This window comes from Micropterus dolomieu, linkage group LG22, assembly GCF_021292245.1.
Source record: "Micropterus dolomieu isolate WLL.071019.BEF.003 ecotype Adirondacks linkage group LG22, ASM2129224v1, whole genome shotgun sequence".
Taxonomy (NCBI): domain Eukaryota; kingdom Metazoa; phylum Chordata; class Actinopteri; order Centrarchiformes; family Centrarchidae; genus Micropterus; species Micropterus dolomieu.
Window position 1 is genome coordinate 7,988,996 of NC_060171.1, and position 16,943 is coordinate 8,005,938.

A 16,943-nucleotide genomic window follows, 5' to 3' on the forward strand; every position below is an offset into this window, starting at 1 on the left:
TGAACCAGACTGAGAGACCAATTAAAGGCTCAGGAACCCTTTGTAGGTGTTTTGGATTAATTAGCTGATTAGAGTGTGACACTTTGAGCCTACAATACTGAACCTTTTCACAATATTCAAATTTTCTGGGATTTTGAATTTGGGGTTTTCATAAGCTGGAAGCCATAATCATCGAAATTATATCAAATAAAGGCTTGAAATATCTCACTTTGCATGTAATGAGTCTATATATTAGTTTCACGTTTTAAGTTGAATTACTGAAATAAATGAACTTTTGCACGATATGCTAATTTTTCGAGTTTCACCTGTATATATTAGGGCTATATACATTAGGGCTGGTCACGTTAACGCATTAATTAATTTACGCCGACAAATATTTTATCAGACGTTAACGCAGTTTTTATTTTATTATTATTAGTTTGAAAGTCCCTTGCCCACTGACTCTGAATACACATACAGTCAAACCATGGGTCACAGGAGGGGAGGGATGTTGATCAGCCTGCAAATCACCCACCCAAACAAGCAGTGGAGGGAGGCTTCGGCAGACTACGCTGTCATCTTTTTTCCATAGTTTTCCACCCGCGATCCGTCATCACTGCAGCAGGTGAGCCGCTTGCTTGTTAATGACGCAGCCTATCAAACACCTCAAACAGCCAAAACCAGCATCTGCACTCTGTGTTCAATGTTGCTTTAACGTTAGCTACCTGGTCTGTGCTTGTAAAATATCCGTCGCGACTTGTAACGTCATTTTAAGTTTTTAACCCGAGTGAAGTCTGTGCGAGTGAACACACGCTTTGGCTTAATATTTCACTTGATTACATTAATGTTTAAGTTGAGATTTACAAGAAATATTTTATTGCTAGGCCTACTGTGTAAAGGGAATACTGCTGGTAAAAAGCACCTTATTTGTTTAAAGTGTTTGCAAACCACATGTTATTACACTTTTGTGTAGATATGTAGCAGTACATTTAAATTAAAATTGCGCAATACACTACTTTAGAATTCATTATTCAATTTTACCATAACAATGCGATTAATCGTGATTAATCGCAAGAAAATCATGCATTAATCACAATTAAAAATTAATCTTGACCAGAACTAATATATATATATATATATATATAAAATGCGCAAAACCCAACACAATGATAGATATAAGATATTAGCCTAATATCAGTTCACACACAGGATTATGGTTGTAGTAAGAGATGCACAGATTATTTTTCCTGGCTGATTCCAATTACTGATTTTTTATAAGGTCTGACAAGCCGATTCTAATTTTGACCGATTAAGATTTTCTTTCTTTCTAAGAACTATAACTGACAGCATACACAAACGTTTTTGTAACTATTATTGGAAAAATCTATTTTTATTAGGGTCCCCATCAGCACCAGTATAAATTTTAGTTATTCTCACTGGGGTCCATTCAATTGTATGGTCATAATTAAACATAACTAAACATCAGATAGATAGTTGTTCTAGGTGAAAGGTGACCTAATAGAGAAACATACAACATACTCTGTTCCATTTGTAGCCTGACTGATACATTCGTCAATACTATCAGCCAATACTGATTTATCACAGATATATCAGTATCACCACAAGGACATTTCAGTATAGTCTACTGGTCAAATATGTATAAGGTCTTAAAAACAGGTGTCCCCATTACGTGCCCACCAAGTGTCCTGCTAAGTCCATATTCCATTAACATGTGTTAAAAACAATATAAAGGAATCTAATTAAAACATGCTTGCTTTATGCAAACAAATGAATGGATGTATAAATTGTTATTTAATTAAACTTTCAAAAATAAATATCTGTATCTGCTGCAAAAGTCCAGTATCAGTCAGGCTCTAATTCTGTTCTCCTCTGCTTTAGAAATGGCCATCGGGTGCTGTAACCGGGTTCCAGGAGATCCAGACGTCTTTCTATCAGCGCTGTAAAGAGCTGAGTCTGCGGGTGCTGAGAGTGATGGCACACAATCTGGGTCTGGACCCCGAGGTGTTCCTGAGTGCACACCGTTCAATTGGAAGTATGTACAAAAGGCTCACTGCTCTCACTATGGAGTGTGGTATTGTTTCTTAGGTTCAAGCTGCATGTCAAGGCAGTCACTTAGTCTACATCAGCTGATATGTGGTAACACTGTGACTTGATCCTTTGTCTGCATGAGGTCTTCAGAGCATGTGAGGACCTTTTCAGGCACATCCTGTCTCACATTCACAAAATTGTAATCTGCTGAGCAGATGAAAATACACAGCTCATAATTTCCCAGCTCGTTGAGTGATTCAGACTTTTCCATCACTCTAAAAAACTTGACTTCCAAGTTAATGTCGTTAACCCTCTGGGCTTACATGCAGATTACACGAGCTAACAGTCTTCTCACTCAGCAGCACTGTGTTTGGCTTCCACATCGTCAATAAAGGAAGATGTCGGATAATGGTTTTTCAAGGTGGAAAAACATTTTTAAGCAAGATGCAAGGCATTAAAAATAAGGAAAATTAATAAAGAATACACTCAAAAGTTCAGTTCCCAACAGAACACCACAGAATCATCATCTTGGAAGACAAATAAGACTCTGTGTAGCCCACAGGCTATTTACTGTAACAACTTATCCTCAGAATGCCAGGCCGGTTTGACTGTTGTTAATCGACAGCCAAACATCCGATAGCTCCCAGTATAGTAGGCCTACTGAATCTTAATCCCAAAGTAAACTTTTGTAATACTAACATTCTAGGCAAGTATTAACAGTGTCTCCTCTAGCTGAAGAGAATGACTCCACGCTGCGGTCTCTGTACTACCCATCAGTAAACAGCGAGAAAGCGAAGCAGGGTCAGCTGCGATGTGGAGAGCATTCAGACTACGGCAGCATCACCCTATTGTTTCAGAGCTCTGAGGGTCTGCAGGTAACACCACTGACATCTCCTTTTTAATGTAAAGGATTACAAAACTGAATATCTGTTGTTGTACTGATATTTGTTACTCCACCTGACCCTTGATAATCTTTCAGGTGCGTAACCGTTCAGGTGAATTCATCAGTGCTCCCGCTATCCCCGGAGCGGTCCTCATCAATATTGCTGACCTGATGCAGCGCTGGACCAGTGATCAGTATGTCTCTGTGGTGAGTGGAAAGGACAGTATTGCAGATAACTCTCCCATCTGAATGACAAACCTTTGGTGGATTTAGCTATTGATTTTACAACGAAGTAAGAAATACACAGGACACAACTATGTGCATGGGGCATAAGAAGATCAAATTCAAGGTCTAACTGGTATCCAAGAGAAAGAACTTACAATAATCAACCAATAAATACAGTAGGTTATATCAGAGGATAGTGAGTAATTGATATTCAATTGGATACTAGAAATGGGGACAAAAAGATTTTAAAAAAGTTTGGCTCTTACAGCACACAAAACGGGAAAGTCTAACACAAGGACCACTTGTAATGGTCATTACTGACTGGCTGACGTGCAAATCCAAACACCCCGTAATGTCTGACTTCAGAGGTGTGATAATGAGACTGAATTGCTGTTTTGTTTCACTTGTTTATCACTGAAAAAAATCAGATGTTTGATTTAGTGCAACCAGGTTATGATTGCAGTGTTTAACAGTGATAAACAAAATGTTTGTTAATTATGTTGATGTTCACCATCCCTACAGATTGAGAACAAAAAATGGTAACCTAACTAGAACTATTATTAATAGTAATCCCACAGGATATAATGTAAGTTAAAGTTTAGTATGAAGTAGGACTCGGCCATATGGCCAAAAATGTTATTACAATAATATTTCTATCGATAATTATCACAATAAATATCAAATAATGTTTTCTTTCCAGTTTAAAGGCTGATTTTTGCCCCTGAGTGAAAGTTAAAGAATCCAGAAGGTTAATTGTGGTTTTAAACTATTCTTGATGGTCAGAACATGACAAACACTTGCCAAACAGTGGATCACTTCACAAATCAGAGGTAGAACATTCAAAACAATTATAATGATGAAATCATTTTTCAAATTAGTAAAATAAGTAACAAAGTAAATATCTTAATAGAAAAACTAAGTGCTTATTTATTGAATTTGAACATTTGTTATATTTATATTTAGAAAAATTATTATTGTTATATTGCCCAACCTTAGTGTGAAGACATTAAGTGACACGAAAAATGGACTTTGGTCGTTTTGGACTTTGGTCCCTTTGTGGCCTTAGCAGCCATGAAAAAGGTATCTCAATGAAGTCATCAGCACTGGGTTGCACCAACTATGTGTAAGTTCAAACTTAGCCTAGTTTCAACGTATTGTTTAGTGTGGACTTTGCACCCTAACTTAAGGTACAACTTACATATTGCTGGTGCAACAGGCTGCTGGAGCCTAGATTTCACCTGTCCTGTCTGTTGTTGTTGATGTATGTTGTTTTTGGTGTACATATCTTGGGAAATGATATTTGAGGAGGAAAATGTTTTATGTTAATTGGTGATGTACAGTGCTGTGAAAAAGAATTTCCCTCTGGGTTTTATAATGTAAAAATGTGACAGCTCATTATTGCCTTTGTCCTTTCCCTCAGCTTCACAGAGTGTTGCTCCCCCCTGCTGGAGACTCCACAACACTTCAGTCTGTGGCTTTCTTCTCCCAGCCGGATGACGACGTTCTGATCACCTGCTGCGACGGCTCCAACAAATATCCTCTGTTACTACAAGCGCTTATCTCAACGAGCGCTTCAATGAGACATATGGGCAAAGCTGAATTTCTCCATGCTCCAATTTCATTTATACACAACTGTTTATCATAAATGTGTTGTCACTTTGTCAACAAAGGTCAGGGTGCCTTGCTGAGCTTTATAGACATGCCTGTGAAGTCTTTCACACGTTTTATCATAGTCACTTTCATCAGAACGATGAACATGCCTCTTTTGGATCCCACAATGTTTTTACATTTTCAATTCTGCTTTGAATATTATTGTGCTTTTTAGATAATCAATGAAGCAATGTGCAGTATAAAAAGAGACACAAATCTGAAATATGCAAGCTCATCCACTTTATTGACCGCATTCAAACCTTGTACAACAAATTCAGGATGTTGGACAGATTTAACTGCTCTTTGAAAGGGATGAAAAAAGTATTGTATCTTGATTCCTCAATTAAACATAAACTATGTGTCCTTTTCTGTGTCTATCTCTTATCTGTTGTATTAATCCTTAATGAAGACAGTTCTGAAGTCAGTTTTTGACCTTGTGACTGTTTACTTGTTTACTTGTCACGCATTCCCAACTCCTGACAGAGACAAGGTCAAATTCAACCATTCATTTTTTTTTAAGTAATCTATCATGAAAACTGACACAAATGCAGACAAGCAAACACATACAACTATTTTAGAATGTATACAATCATCACTCTGAACCAGCACAATTAAATTATGAGATTTCAATATTTAATGTAACTATCTGTAAACAAATATGTTCTTCAGTCATTTGGTCCAAAGGTGACAGCAGCTTGAAAAGACTATTGAAATGTGCATTTTTATGTAGGTTTGAACTTTGTAAATAGTTTCTGCAAAGCGTCTAAAAAGACCTTTGAGAATTGTTGCTTTCTGGGGTCCTCTTAAGTTATATAAAACAGTTAAGAGCTTGAGGACAAAAACAAGTGTTTTTTTTAAATATTGATAGCATACTTTCTACACCAACACATACACAGTGTCACATTTTAAAATGAAAACATATTTGAAAAGGAAAATGGTGAAATAAATGTTAAATAAAAAGAGAAATATTTTATGGATGTGCTGAATTAATTAATCCTGTCACTACATTAAAAATGTAAATAGGACATTTTCTTTCATTAGGCAGCATATATTTTTTCTGAAATAATCAGCTCTCTTTAATGGAATAAATAAATAATTAGTATTCGTCTCTAAGAGACAGTACCACTGAGAATTAACTACAGTGTGCTAAACAAAACATTCACTTACCAGGCCTAAAAGCCCCCCCCCCATGTCACCCCATTAGCACTTCCCCTGGAGAGCAGAGAGTAACAGAGTCCTTGTGAAGATCAAAACAAAAAAACTAAACAAAAGAGTCGATTGTCCACAAAGGAATCTGGACCCGCTCCACATTTCAAGTCTGATTTATGCAGCGAAATTGGGCATTATGGGCACTGGCACTAAATCTGAGTTCTTATATCTTATGTGCTCTTAACATTTCAGGCTTTTTTTTTTTTTTAAATCCTAAACAAAAATGGGAAATTGGAATCATTACAAGGCAAACACACACACGCACGCTCACTGGCACACATACAGCCCACACAGAGTACGGAGGCCTGCTAAGAGTGTCTTGGCACTGGTACATCTTGCTGCTGGTGACCAGGGGGCAGTGGTTTACTGTTTCCTGGTACAATTGGTGCAGGTTCACCTTCAGTTACAGGAGCTCCGGGCTCTGCAATGAAATTAAATGACATGACAAATTTACATGACAATTTTGGGAAATGTAAGTTAAGGCATTAAATCATACTAGGGACTAAAAGTCCGGATGACTACATTACCATTCTTTTTTAATGTCTCTTGTGAGTCCCCCAACTTTATACATTTAGTCATTTAGCTGACACATTATGCAAAACAAATCAATATAATTATAATAAATCCCATTTATGATAGTATACATATTATAGAAGTGCAAAGTAAATGGCAACTGTGTGTTCAAAAGGCTGTGTTCTGTGTCAGCTCTCGTGTGAATGTGTGTGTGATACTTACGGATGACCTCAGCCTTTGAGCTTTGGGCTTTTAACCTTTCCATTTCTTCTACTGCCTGAGCAGACAAAACGAGATGGAAAATGTTAGAGCATCACTGAATAAGTGGGAACTTCTGCTCAGTTTATTAACTTAATATTTTTTACAAACAAAACTGTAACATAACTTCACATGAAGTTACAGTTTGACATGTCTTTATATGACATGAGCCATGATAAAAATAGCTGAATCTTGGTCTTGTTTGCTGAAACCTGCCCACTGCATCTCAAACTTGGCAACAGTAAGTTGTAATGCAAAGAATCCACAGAATACAGTAACATTTGGGTGTGGCTCACCACTGTTGTTAATAGCAAGTAAATGTTTCACATACCAACAAATCATACATATAATCAATCAGAAATTATTTCAAATAATTTGAACTATGGGTAACTGTGTCGATATAACCCCCTTCTATTGCACCTACTGAGGAAAGAAATCCCTATCTCCTGCAAATAATTAGTTTTTTTAATTCACCTGCTGTAGCCCCAACTTCTGAGCATTAAGTTCTTGCTCTTTCCTTTCGAGATCCTCTCTCTGTTTCTGCAGCTCGGCCGATTTCCTATTGATGTCATCCCCCTCGTTGGCCAGTTGCTGTTCATACTCCCTCAGCTCTTCCTCGGTGTATAGGGGGTTTTGATTCAAAGTCTGTGGAGGCACGGTGAAGGGCAGGAAATTACAAGATGTAATGAATTTAATAAATACAGTAAGGGGATGAATTTCATCAGCAATGTCAGCAAAACAGCTGTTCTCAACCGTACAACCATTTGTACCGTACAAGCGTTTGCAGGGCTTTTATTTTATCATTTCACAAGCCAACTAGAGACAGTAGCTCTCCAACTGATGGTTAGTTAAATTTAATATTGATAATGTACACTAACATGACAGCAAGGTCAACCAAATCTTGACTCTACTTGGTGAACATCATCTTCTCAAGAGAAACCTTACATTTCTGTCTATAAAATCTAGCTCTTACCTCCCACTCATCTTTTTCCAAGAACTCCTCCTTCGTCGTGGCTGCCATGAACTCGCTTAGTGACACAAGTCTGTCTTTATTGGTGTCCACCTGAAGAACACATGAAGCGCTTTAATCAATGTCAGGGCCAATAAATAGTCTTCAAGAGGAATCATTGGCCACAACTGCCCAGGAGAAAGCCTCGACCTTTCAACTCCCTGCTAAAGTACTGTCCTCTGTTGCAGTTTCTGTTTAGCACAACTGATATTGTCCATTTTCCAGCACTGACAATGTCTGCACAAGTTTACAAGTCTACAATTTGTCAATTAAGTGAGAGAAACAATGTGCCCATTTGACCATTAATGATAATTTGAGTGATTTCTGACACACTACTTCAGCACTGCATAGATGAATAATGTATTTTTACACTGTAATCCAGTGTTTTTAAATTAAATATAGGGTGCCATAACTCTACATTTGAACTAAAATATAATATTTTAGATACCAATACTGCACTTCTGATGAACTGTGGAGTGGCAATGCGCATGGGACAAGAGATGGGTGACAAATGAAAGGAAAAACCAACATGAAGTGTCTTATAGTATGGAGTCTGGTACCACAAGCAAACATAACATAAGGAAATAGCATCAATCACATACATCACTAAAGATGTATTTACATCTAAATGATGTACAGATAAATGTTTATATTATATTATTTGATGTTATATAACACCAAATTTGAGATGGTGGTGGAGAACATTGTCTTACGTGTTGGTCTTTCATAGGTGTTCAACTGGGTTGAGATCTAGTGACTGTAAAGGCCATAGAATTTTATTCACATGATTTTCAAACTCACCAAACCTTCCAGTGAGCCCTGATGCAAGGTAGCATCTGCATTTGATATGTTTATCCGCTGTGTTATTCAGGTTTTTCTTTTAATTTGTACCCCGTCTTTATGTTCTGGTGTTAAATAGTCAAACTTTCTATTAAGATTTCCAATAGAAAAAGTCTGAATCTTTTTACTGACTGCATTCAAAGGATGCCCAAATTATTTGTGGGGCCTGATCAAGGCTGAGCATTACTGCCTTATTAACACACTTGATAGAGCATCCACATCTGTTCTGTTATTGTGGTGGCCTCACCTCTTTCATAACGTGCTCCCTCATTCGCAGTCTCTCTTCCTCCATCTCAACCATGTCGTCTTCTTCATTTTCGGGATTGTACACCTTCTCCAGCTTAAGGACACACACAAGATACAAATTTTACCTCCAAGGCTTCTTCATTTATTGTTATTTTTTTTCATCCTAAAACCTGCAGAACACCAGGGCAGTCAGACATAAATACATAAACATAAATACCTCTTTAGTGAAGAGAGCTTCAAGCTCGCTCTCATCAAAGAATCCATCTCCATTGCTGTCTGTAAAACAAAACAAATGACAAGAATGAACAGATAATTTCATCCATACATAGTTTTGTCAGAGGCATGTCAGATTATTATTATGTGTTTAGCTATACAGTGCTCATTGAATCACTGGTCTATGCACAACAAATTTGGCCACAAACATCTCTTTTTGATGAGGGAAGACTTGTCAGAGTAGACTGCACAACCACAATTCAATGCTAGAGTCAGAACTGGTCGTATATTTAGAGAGAGAGATATTTGTTCTTAGCTCTTTAGCCCCACTATGGTCTCTGGTTACCGTGCATTTTGAAGAAGGTCTTGGGATCAAAGTCTTCTGGGTCCAAACCATCTGCCTCATGCCACACCTCCTTCAGCTGGTCTTCACTGCCCTGCATTTGCACACAAGCACACACCATAGTTGGTGTCAGTTCATGTTGAAGCACATCACCTCAGTTTCCTTAAGGAGTTCTCTTTCTCCTTTATTCCTGTATTTTGTGTTATGTTTTTTATTAACTCTCCATTGCACCTTTCAATAAAACCCACTCAACTGACTCTACTCAGCAAAATTCCATGTTCAGCATAGTCCCTAAAATCCAAACAATTCCACCAACTAAGAACTAAGAATTGGCAAAGTAAAATGGGAAAATTCTTCTAAACGATACTTTACTAAATGAGATGTAACCTCTATTTGCATTAATGAAGCAGGAGTCTTACAGGGTGGTTAATTTTTGGATGGTTGTTATGTTTCTTTTTCATCTCCTCATAGAGCTCCTCCTCCTTCTTGCGGTCCTCCTCATTCATAGCCTTCAGACGTTCCCTCCTCTCATGCTCCTTCATCATCTCATACCTCTTGAACTCATCGTGGCGGTCCTTGTCAAAGTTCTCCAGGTCTGTGGTCGCCTACACATTAAAACAAAAAGTTGAGATGCGGAAATTCTCACCTGGATTGTAGAGCTTTTACTGGAACGCTCGCTTTTCTGGAAAAACACATACAGTGCAATCACAGTCGCAAGCACACTGCTTGGCTGGATGAATTTCAATTCCATAGCTCACCCAGGGTACAAGGGATTTAATGCTGTAATATCCCAGGCAGGATCAATCAAACATGATCCTTTTGTTTTACCTCGTGCAGTGCAAATTACACAAATTGTTCAGGGCTGATATGTTCACATTATTTTATGGATGCTGGCCATGTACAACTACACCTGCCCTACAAAGCCACTCTGCAGCATTAATAACCTGGGTAGTAAAACTGAGAGTAAAGATGACTAAGTCTGTTTCATATTCTGAAAAATTATTTGTTGGTTTGTGGTGGTGGATTGGTTTGTTGATATTAAATCTAATCCTTTTGTAGGGAAGTAGCCATTAGTAAATGACAAATTAAAAAAAAAAAAAAAAAAAAGAGTGGTACCTTTATGTTAAATACACATTTGGTTGTCCTAAAAGTGTCAAATAATAAGTCTCACAAACAAAGTAAACATTTATTTATCTGTATTGTTTGCATTTCACCAAGCAGCCCCAAGGCATGAATAGTGAATAAATTACACTAAACAAAATATTGTCAAGCTTTAGATGCATTTGATTGCATTTGATTATAACAGAAAAAATGTGGCCCTCTCGAGTTATTACATCCAAAATCAAAAAAGGCCGGACTGGTTAATAAACCCGAGGCAGAAGAAAAGAACGAATGAGCGGCCCCGTTTGAAACATGGCTCGCTGTTTGACACCTGTAATTCTCTATCCATCGTAATTATAGCAATAACATGACCAAACATGACCATGCATCCAAATGTGAACACATGCAATGCCAACACCTAATCTCGAGGGTACTTCCTGTCTGGAGATATTTATCCTTCCTAGACCTACAGAGATTCACTAGATAGATAGATAGAGACTTTATTGTCATTGCACATAAAATACAACGAGATGCAGTTTAGAGCAAACCATTGAACTTAGCAGCTTCTATAAATAAATAAATACGCCATAAAAGGATTGCATAAAATAAAAAAAACTAAGTGTCCAAATAAGCTGGTTGTTCATTCTAAATGTGTGGAGATTACCTATACATAGTGTAAAGACACTATGCTTACCTAAGTTATCCTAAAGTAACGCTGTGTGTCATTCAAGCCACATGCAACACTTTCTACATAGAGCCAGTCAGTCTGTCTGTAACGAAACAAAATAAAGATAATCTCAACCTTGGGTTACCTAACAAATGGAAAACAATGCATCCTTATCAAGACAGCTGTGTCAGTCAGTCGACCAAGAAGGTAGAGAGGAGAGACAGAGTCTGACCTATTGTTTTGGAGTCCCTGACTATCACCTTTGACTTACTTTAGCTCAGAAAATGACCCTAACATTACCAGGGAAAACCTGTATTATAGTACCCCTAAAAATCCCTTCACAACTGTTAGCAGAATCACATGAGCAGCAGCACTACAGTGTAGAGGAACATGGTCAGTAAAAGCTAAAAAGTCATATACATTTCAAGGGCCTAAGACAAACTCAAAATATAGAATTCTGTATTTATGATAACCTACTAGTACATACACTAATTATTATGTGTGGCTGCCATTTATATATAGGGGACGTTGTCTTACAACAAATTTCTAGCTATTTGTGCTACTTGAACAGTCAAGATGTTCTGAGGTTACAACAGTCATTCCTCTGAAATGAGTTATTTCTTTATTTTGGCTGTGCTTGATGTTTGATTCTGACATTGCCAAAAAATGCCCCAAAAGGCCTGTTTTCATATAGGTATGGTATGTTGTGTTACTTTAGATTTAGAAAAGCAGCAACCTTGCCTGATGAATTTTGCTTTCTTAGAAGTTACCTGCAAACTTCTTCATAAAAAAGTCAGATCTACTTCAGTAAAGATCTATTTAGTGAGGAGTGTTCAGGTGTTTTTTCACCGATTTGATGAGGCGGTCCAGGTCCTCCACCTCGAAAGTGTCTGGGTTCATGTGGTTGAGGTGCTCAAATTGTTTCAGCAGGGTCTGGTGGTCCACTGTCCGGCCTACAAGAAAGGGAATAATGAAATGTTTTATTTACCACCTCTAAAATGTTTCTGCACATCCTGTCCATCTTGCATCATCTTATGTCTCTGACCATAATGTTTTTAAAAGGTGATGTGTTATGACTTCAACCTGTACAGTGATATATTCTTAATCTAATTTCATAGAAGCTTTCATACTGCAGCTCACAATGACCAGTGTAAGTCAGTGTTAGTTGAGGTAGAAGTAGAAGCTCTATTACATCATGTTCCTGTGTCTTAAGAGCCACATCCTATATTTGACAATGACCCAGCTGCCAATGTGTATTTCAAAACTTCTTGAGCAACTTCAAGAAGCACAAGTTTGTCAGAGACACGTCAGCAACATATGCACAATACTAACCATTCCCCCCCTCAATGTCATGTTTGGCTTTGATGAGCATCCGCAACCTGTTCATCTCCTCCCTCTTCAGCTCGTCCAGCTTAGTCCGAAAATTGTGGTGGACAAAGTCCAGCTCTTTGGAAAGTTTGCCTTGCTGAAAGCAAAAAATCAACATGCCACAGTTCAATACAAAGTGTTCATGTAAACAAAAAGCTTACAAAATAACGCTGATCTTTAGAGAGTATGCAGACATACCTTGATGTCATCCATGTTGGCATTTTTAAGCTTTTCTTTAAAGTGGGGGTCTTTCTCGAGGAACTCAATGACTTCCCTGAGGTAGCGGTCGTAGTGCAGCCCAGTTTCCTGAAGCATAAACCAAAGCATACATCAGTCTTTTTTGTTAGAGGACTAAAATTCTCATTTAACTTGTTAATATCTAACTTGATTTATTCCATTATGGAAACCTTTTGTGTCAATAACTCTTGGTTAAATGGTGGCACCTAATTTAACCTGAAGCTCTTGTTTGTTTTGAGCAAATAGCCTACTCTAAACTCTAAAATACACTGAATGTAATTTTCCCGTCAACCTTTTACCCACAAGCAAGTGCACTTTTCGTCTGAGACACAGTCAGTCCAGATCCTTTGGATGACTGACAGATGTTTGGTGTAATTAGCTATAAGACCCAGATTTACATGTGATATCCCTGTACAATACTCACAGCACTCTGTGGCGGCTCCAATTCCTCCTTTTTAGGCTTTTCTTTGGTCTTGTCCACACTAATAGGCACTGACTGGATACACAGCCACAAACTTAGCAGAACCAGCCCACAATGGGCCACAGCTCTACCCCTCACCATCTTTTTAATTACAGAAGAAAAATAAATAAGGGGTTAATTGGGTAAATCATAATTTTGTTATGTTACAAAAATATGGAACACCTCACATGGAGCTTTTTAAATGTATGGTTCTTAGACATAAGTGTCACTGTACAGTGTGGGCAGGTGCTCAACCCTTGCAAAAGAAAACACCCTTCATTTCTCAAGCATTGCAAAAGGAATACAAGTCACAAATGCACCTGGATGAATGAGGTTAAGCAAGACAGTCTTAATCTCAAAAGCAACACTCAGCAAAGGACTATGCAACACACGTGTTTGGTGGATCAAGACACAGCGAGCTTACTTACTAAAACAATTCCTCTACCATAGCCTTGTAATTTAAAAGAGTTGTTGTTAAGATGTAACCCGACCTCTAATTTACGATAAACACATAGACTGACAGTATCATTTAAAGAACAGGTTGTTTAGTGAGGGTGATGTAGTGAAGATGTTAGCTAATTCATTATCCCATAGATGTAGAAAAGCTTCAAAACAAACCGTAGCATATATAGAAAACTGCAATAATAGCAGTTCACGTAAAATAATACTTACTTGTATACTGACACTCACTTTGAGCTCTTCTATTTCACTCTTTACCGCGCTGAACCGTTTTAGCTCTCACCACACTACTCGAGCTTCCCTGCAGCTTGTTTACGGCTGTCATCTATAAACTGGCCACAACCTACAGCAAAAAAAAAAAAGGTTGTGTTCACCATGGTAACGCCCCGCCCCCGGCCGCTCTTATTGGACAGAAGAAATATATTTTCTTTGTAGAACAGTCGCGTTGAGAGTTGATTGGGCGCTCAGCCTGTTACTCAAAGGTTACCAAGTCAAGCCATAGCTTAAGGTACGTTGAGACAAACTGTACGTGGCGTTCAAAGGCAGCCCCCGACGAGGGCGGAGTTAGTCATATCTTAAACTGGATTACACATACTTACTTAAAAATTTGTACGCGAAGGCAAAGAGCCGGTGCAAAATAAATTTACTAAGATGGGAAACATTAAGAATTTTAATGGAATCCCTTAGGATTCCCATTGCGTTTGGGACAAAATTGGTGCGTGCACCTCATTTACCAATGATACCAAAAACACGAGGAACAGCTTTACAAATTACAAAAACTGTCCAAAAGCCCTTATAAACGTATGGAGCAATCAAATGCAGTAACTATATTTAAATGCAATATGTGTGTTGTCTATGTGTGTATTAACGCATGATAATTGCACCATTATGGATCCTTTCATTCACATTTTATAAAACACATGCTTTGGTACAATCCAGCTAATGCTTAGGTGATTAGAGTTTACGTATACAAAACATACATACTAACAGTGGTGTACAATGTATGCATTTATATTTATTGTACAGGACTTTATTATTAGCCTATTATTAGTATTATTAATTTTAATTATTGTTGTTGTTATGTTTATTATTGATAATTCATTTTTATTTTTGACATTTGATAAATTTTACTCCTACTTGTGATGACAATTCTTACAAATGGTTACATCAAAAACTAACTGGAAATAATAGGTCATGTGTTGTATGTATAAATATAAAGCTGTGTAAAGTGTGATCTCTTGTGAGTAATTTTCATAAGAGAAAAAAAAAAAATCAGGCCCTCCTGAAACAGTTTGAGCACCTAATCACTTGAACCCAGACACTTTTGAGGGAGAGGACCTGGACCGCCTCAATCAGTAAAAACACACCTAAACACTGTTAGATCTTTACTTTAGTAGATTAGAATAGAATACATTTATCTGATTAATTCATGCTTTTAACAGTAGGTGCCAAAAATAATAAATTTGTCTGATAAATTGGTATTAAATTAACCCTGACTTTCAGATTGCAAATATACACATCATTCTGAATACAAAAGAACAACAACACACACACTTCTCAGCACATTTATCAGTGTGTCTCAGTCATCCAGGTTGTAGTTACCCAAGGAAAGTTGAAATCAAAGGTAACTGGGCTAGTTAACGATACTTGAAGATGCTATATACTGTTTTATTTTATGTATTTTAAATGTTACCATATTTGAAAATACATATGATTATAATGAAGAACTGTCCGAAGGGACTATAAACTTTATTTTCGTTGTACAATCTTGTGTAATGATAAATAAACTACCTTGTACCTTGGACAAGTAAACGCCTGTATTAAACATGTTACTCAAGCAAGTATAATCAAAATGTACTTAAAATGCCACAAGTAGAAGTACTCAGTATGCGTTTAGGTGACTGTTATGGTGTTACACGTAGCTGTTTTTTATTACTAGCACAATAAATTTTAATGTGGTGTTGTAATGTTGTAATGGTGCATAAAACATGCTGAACTTATGATGAACTCTCCAGAATCTAGATAAACACGTTTATTTCGACACTAACTACTTTAGTCCGCACGGTGACGCTGCTTCCCCATTTAATCTTCAGTAAAGCGACCCAGCCAAGCAGAAACTCTATCCAACTGTGTCCAACCAAACCTCCATCCAACCTCCTCAACAGGAACTGACGTCCCCTCGGTGCGAGTTGATGGAAAAAATGCAGCTGATGGAAAAATGGCTCCAAACACCGCACCGCTGAAAGGTGAGAAATTAACGTATTTTTTACAGTAAATGTATGCGGGTTAAAGTTTTACCTTTTAGTTGCTTAAAATCGGCAGTTGCGGCTCTGCTGTACGGCCGTTTCCCCTGTGACAAAGCCAGCATTTCTTCCTTGTTGTGGGCAGTTGGCAGGACCAAAGCAGTTGCCTGGGTACTTTTAAATTAATAAATCAGGGTTCCTCAAAGTGCGGAGCAGTCATGTAAGAAGTGGTTGTGTTACGTTGGTTAAATTCAGCCGGGTTTATGTTTGTGTGAACAAGATGTGTGCCCATTTTGTGTACTGCTTTGTTAGGTTTAGCGGCTAACTTAGCATCCAACAAGTCAAAAGTTAAAGTTCCGACCACCATCAAAAGTATCAAGAAGTGACATTTGCTCGCACTAGCAGCGTTAGTTAGCTAGATTACCGTCTTATTTTGTGTTGAAAGTCACTGCTGTTTCATATTAACAACCGGTTAGAGCCTATATTAATATGTGTAATGTTACAATGTGAGAAACGGAAACATCCACGACTTAACGTTATTTACAGTCCACAACGCATCGTTTGATGTCAGGTGAGCATCAGCCGACAGGTTTGCTAGCTAGCCGAGTTGTATTGGTTACACATGTTAGTCAACCGTTTTGTATTTTAAAGCGTGAAAACAGATGTAATTGTTCTGCGGCGTTAGCTCCTTACAGTTTGGGTTACTAAGACCGACATATCATCTTTTTGTCGGTTGAATTTCTATTGATTGTCATCCAAAATGTTACGCGATAACATAATATCCCAGTGCCAACCATTAACGTTAAACACTTGGAATCAGACGAAACAGCGTTTCCCCCAAAGTCAGGCGAAGAAATTGACATTTTTAGCTAATTAAAATGCAGAGATTACTATTATATAACGTTAGTCTAAATAATTAAATACCCTCTCTTAGATGACAACTAACTAGAGAGGAAACACACACCGGTCTGAACACAGCAGCAATTCAGAC

General features: G+C 37.7%; 3 protein-coding genes across 10 annotated transcripts in view; 2 read left to right on the plus strand and 1 right to left on the minus strand.

Moving 5' to 3' along the window:
• The window catches only part of LOC123961955 (inositol hexakisphosphate and diphosphoinositol-pentakisphosphate kinase 2-like), a 318,451-nt gene that overhangs the window by 88,750 nt on the left and 212,758 nt on the right, over nt 1-16,943 (plus strand). The gene's annotated exons all lie outside the window — the stretch shown is intronic.
• On the minus strand, nt 5,012-16,421 carry LOC123961964 (nucleobindin-2-like). Of its 2 annotated transcripts, none has more exons than XM_046037814.1 (14): nt 16,008-16,421; nt 13,941-14,052; nt 13,215-13,352; nt 12,752-12,859; nt 12,518-12,650; nt 12,035-12,138; nt 9,837-10,022; nt 9,421-9,511; nt 9,079-9,137; nt 8,863-8,955; nt 7,740-7,829; nt 7,241-7,411; nt 6,731-6,785; nt 5,012-6,416 (listed from the first exon to the last, which is right to left on the minus strand). In XM_046037814.1, the coding sequence occupies exons 3-14, from the start codon at nt 13,350-13,352 to the stop codon at nt 6,304-6,306; spliced, it is 1,341 nt and encodes a 446-aa protein (XP_045893770.1). In that variant the 5' UTR covers nt 13,941-14,052; nt 16,008-16,421; the 3' UTR covers nt 5,012-6,303. The 2 variants fall into 2 exon arrangements, with proteins under 2 accessions (XP_045893770.1, XP_045893769.1); XM_046037813.1 differs by having other exon boundaries at nt 13,923-14,052; nt 16,008-16,418.
• pik3c2a (phosphatidylinositol-4-phosphate 3-kinase, catalytic subunit type 2 alpha) overlaps nt 16,196-16,943 on the plus strand; it is a gene marked incomplete in the record, with an annotated part of 51,480 nt that continues 50,732 nt past the window's right edge. Inside the window, 1 exon segment of the mRNA XM_046037789.1 lies at nt 16,196-16,523.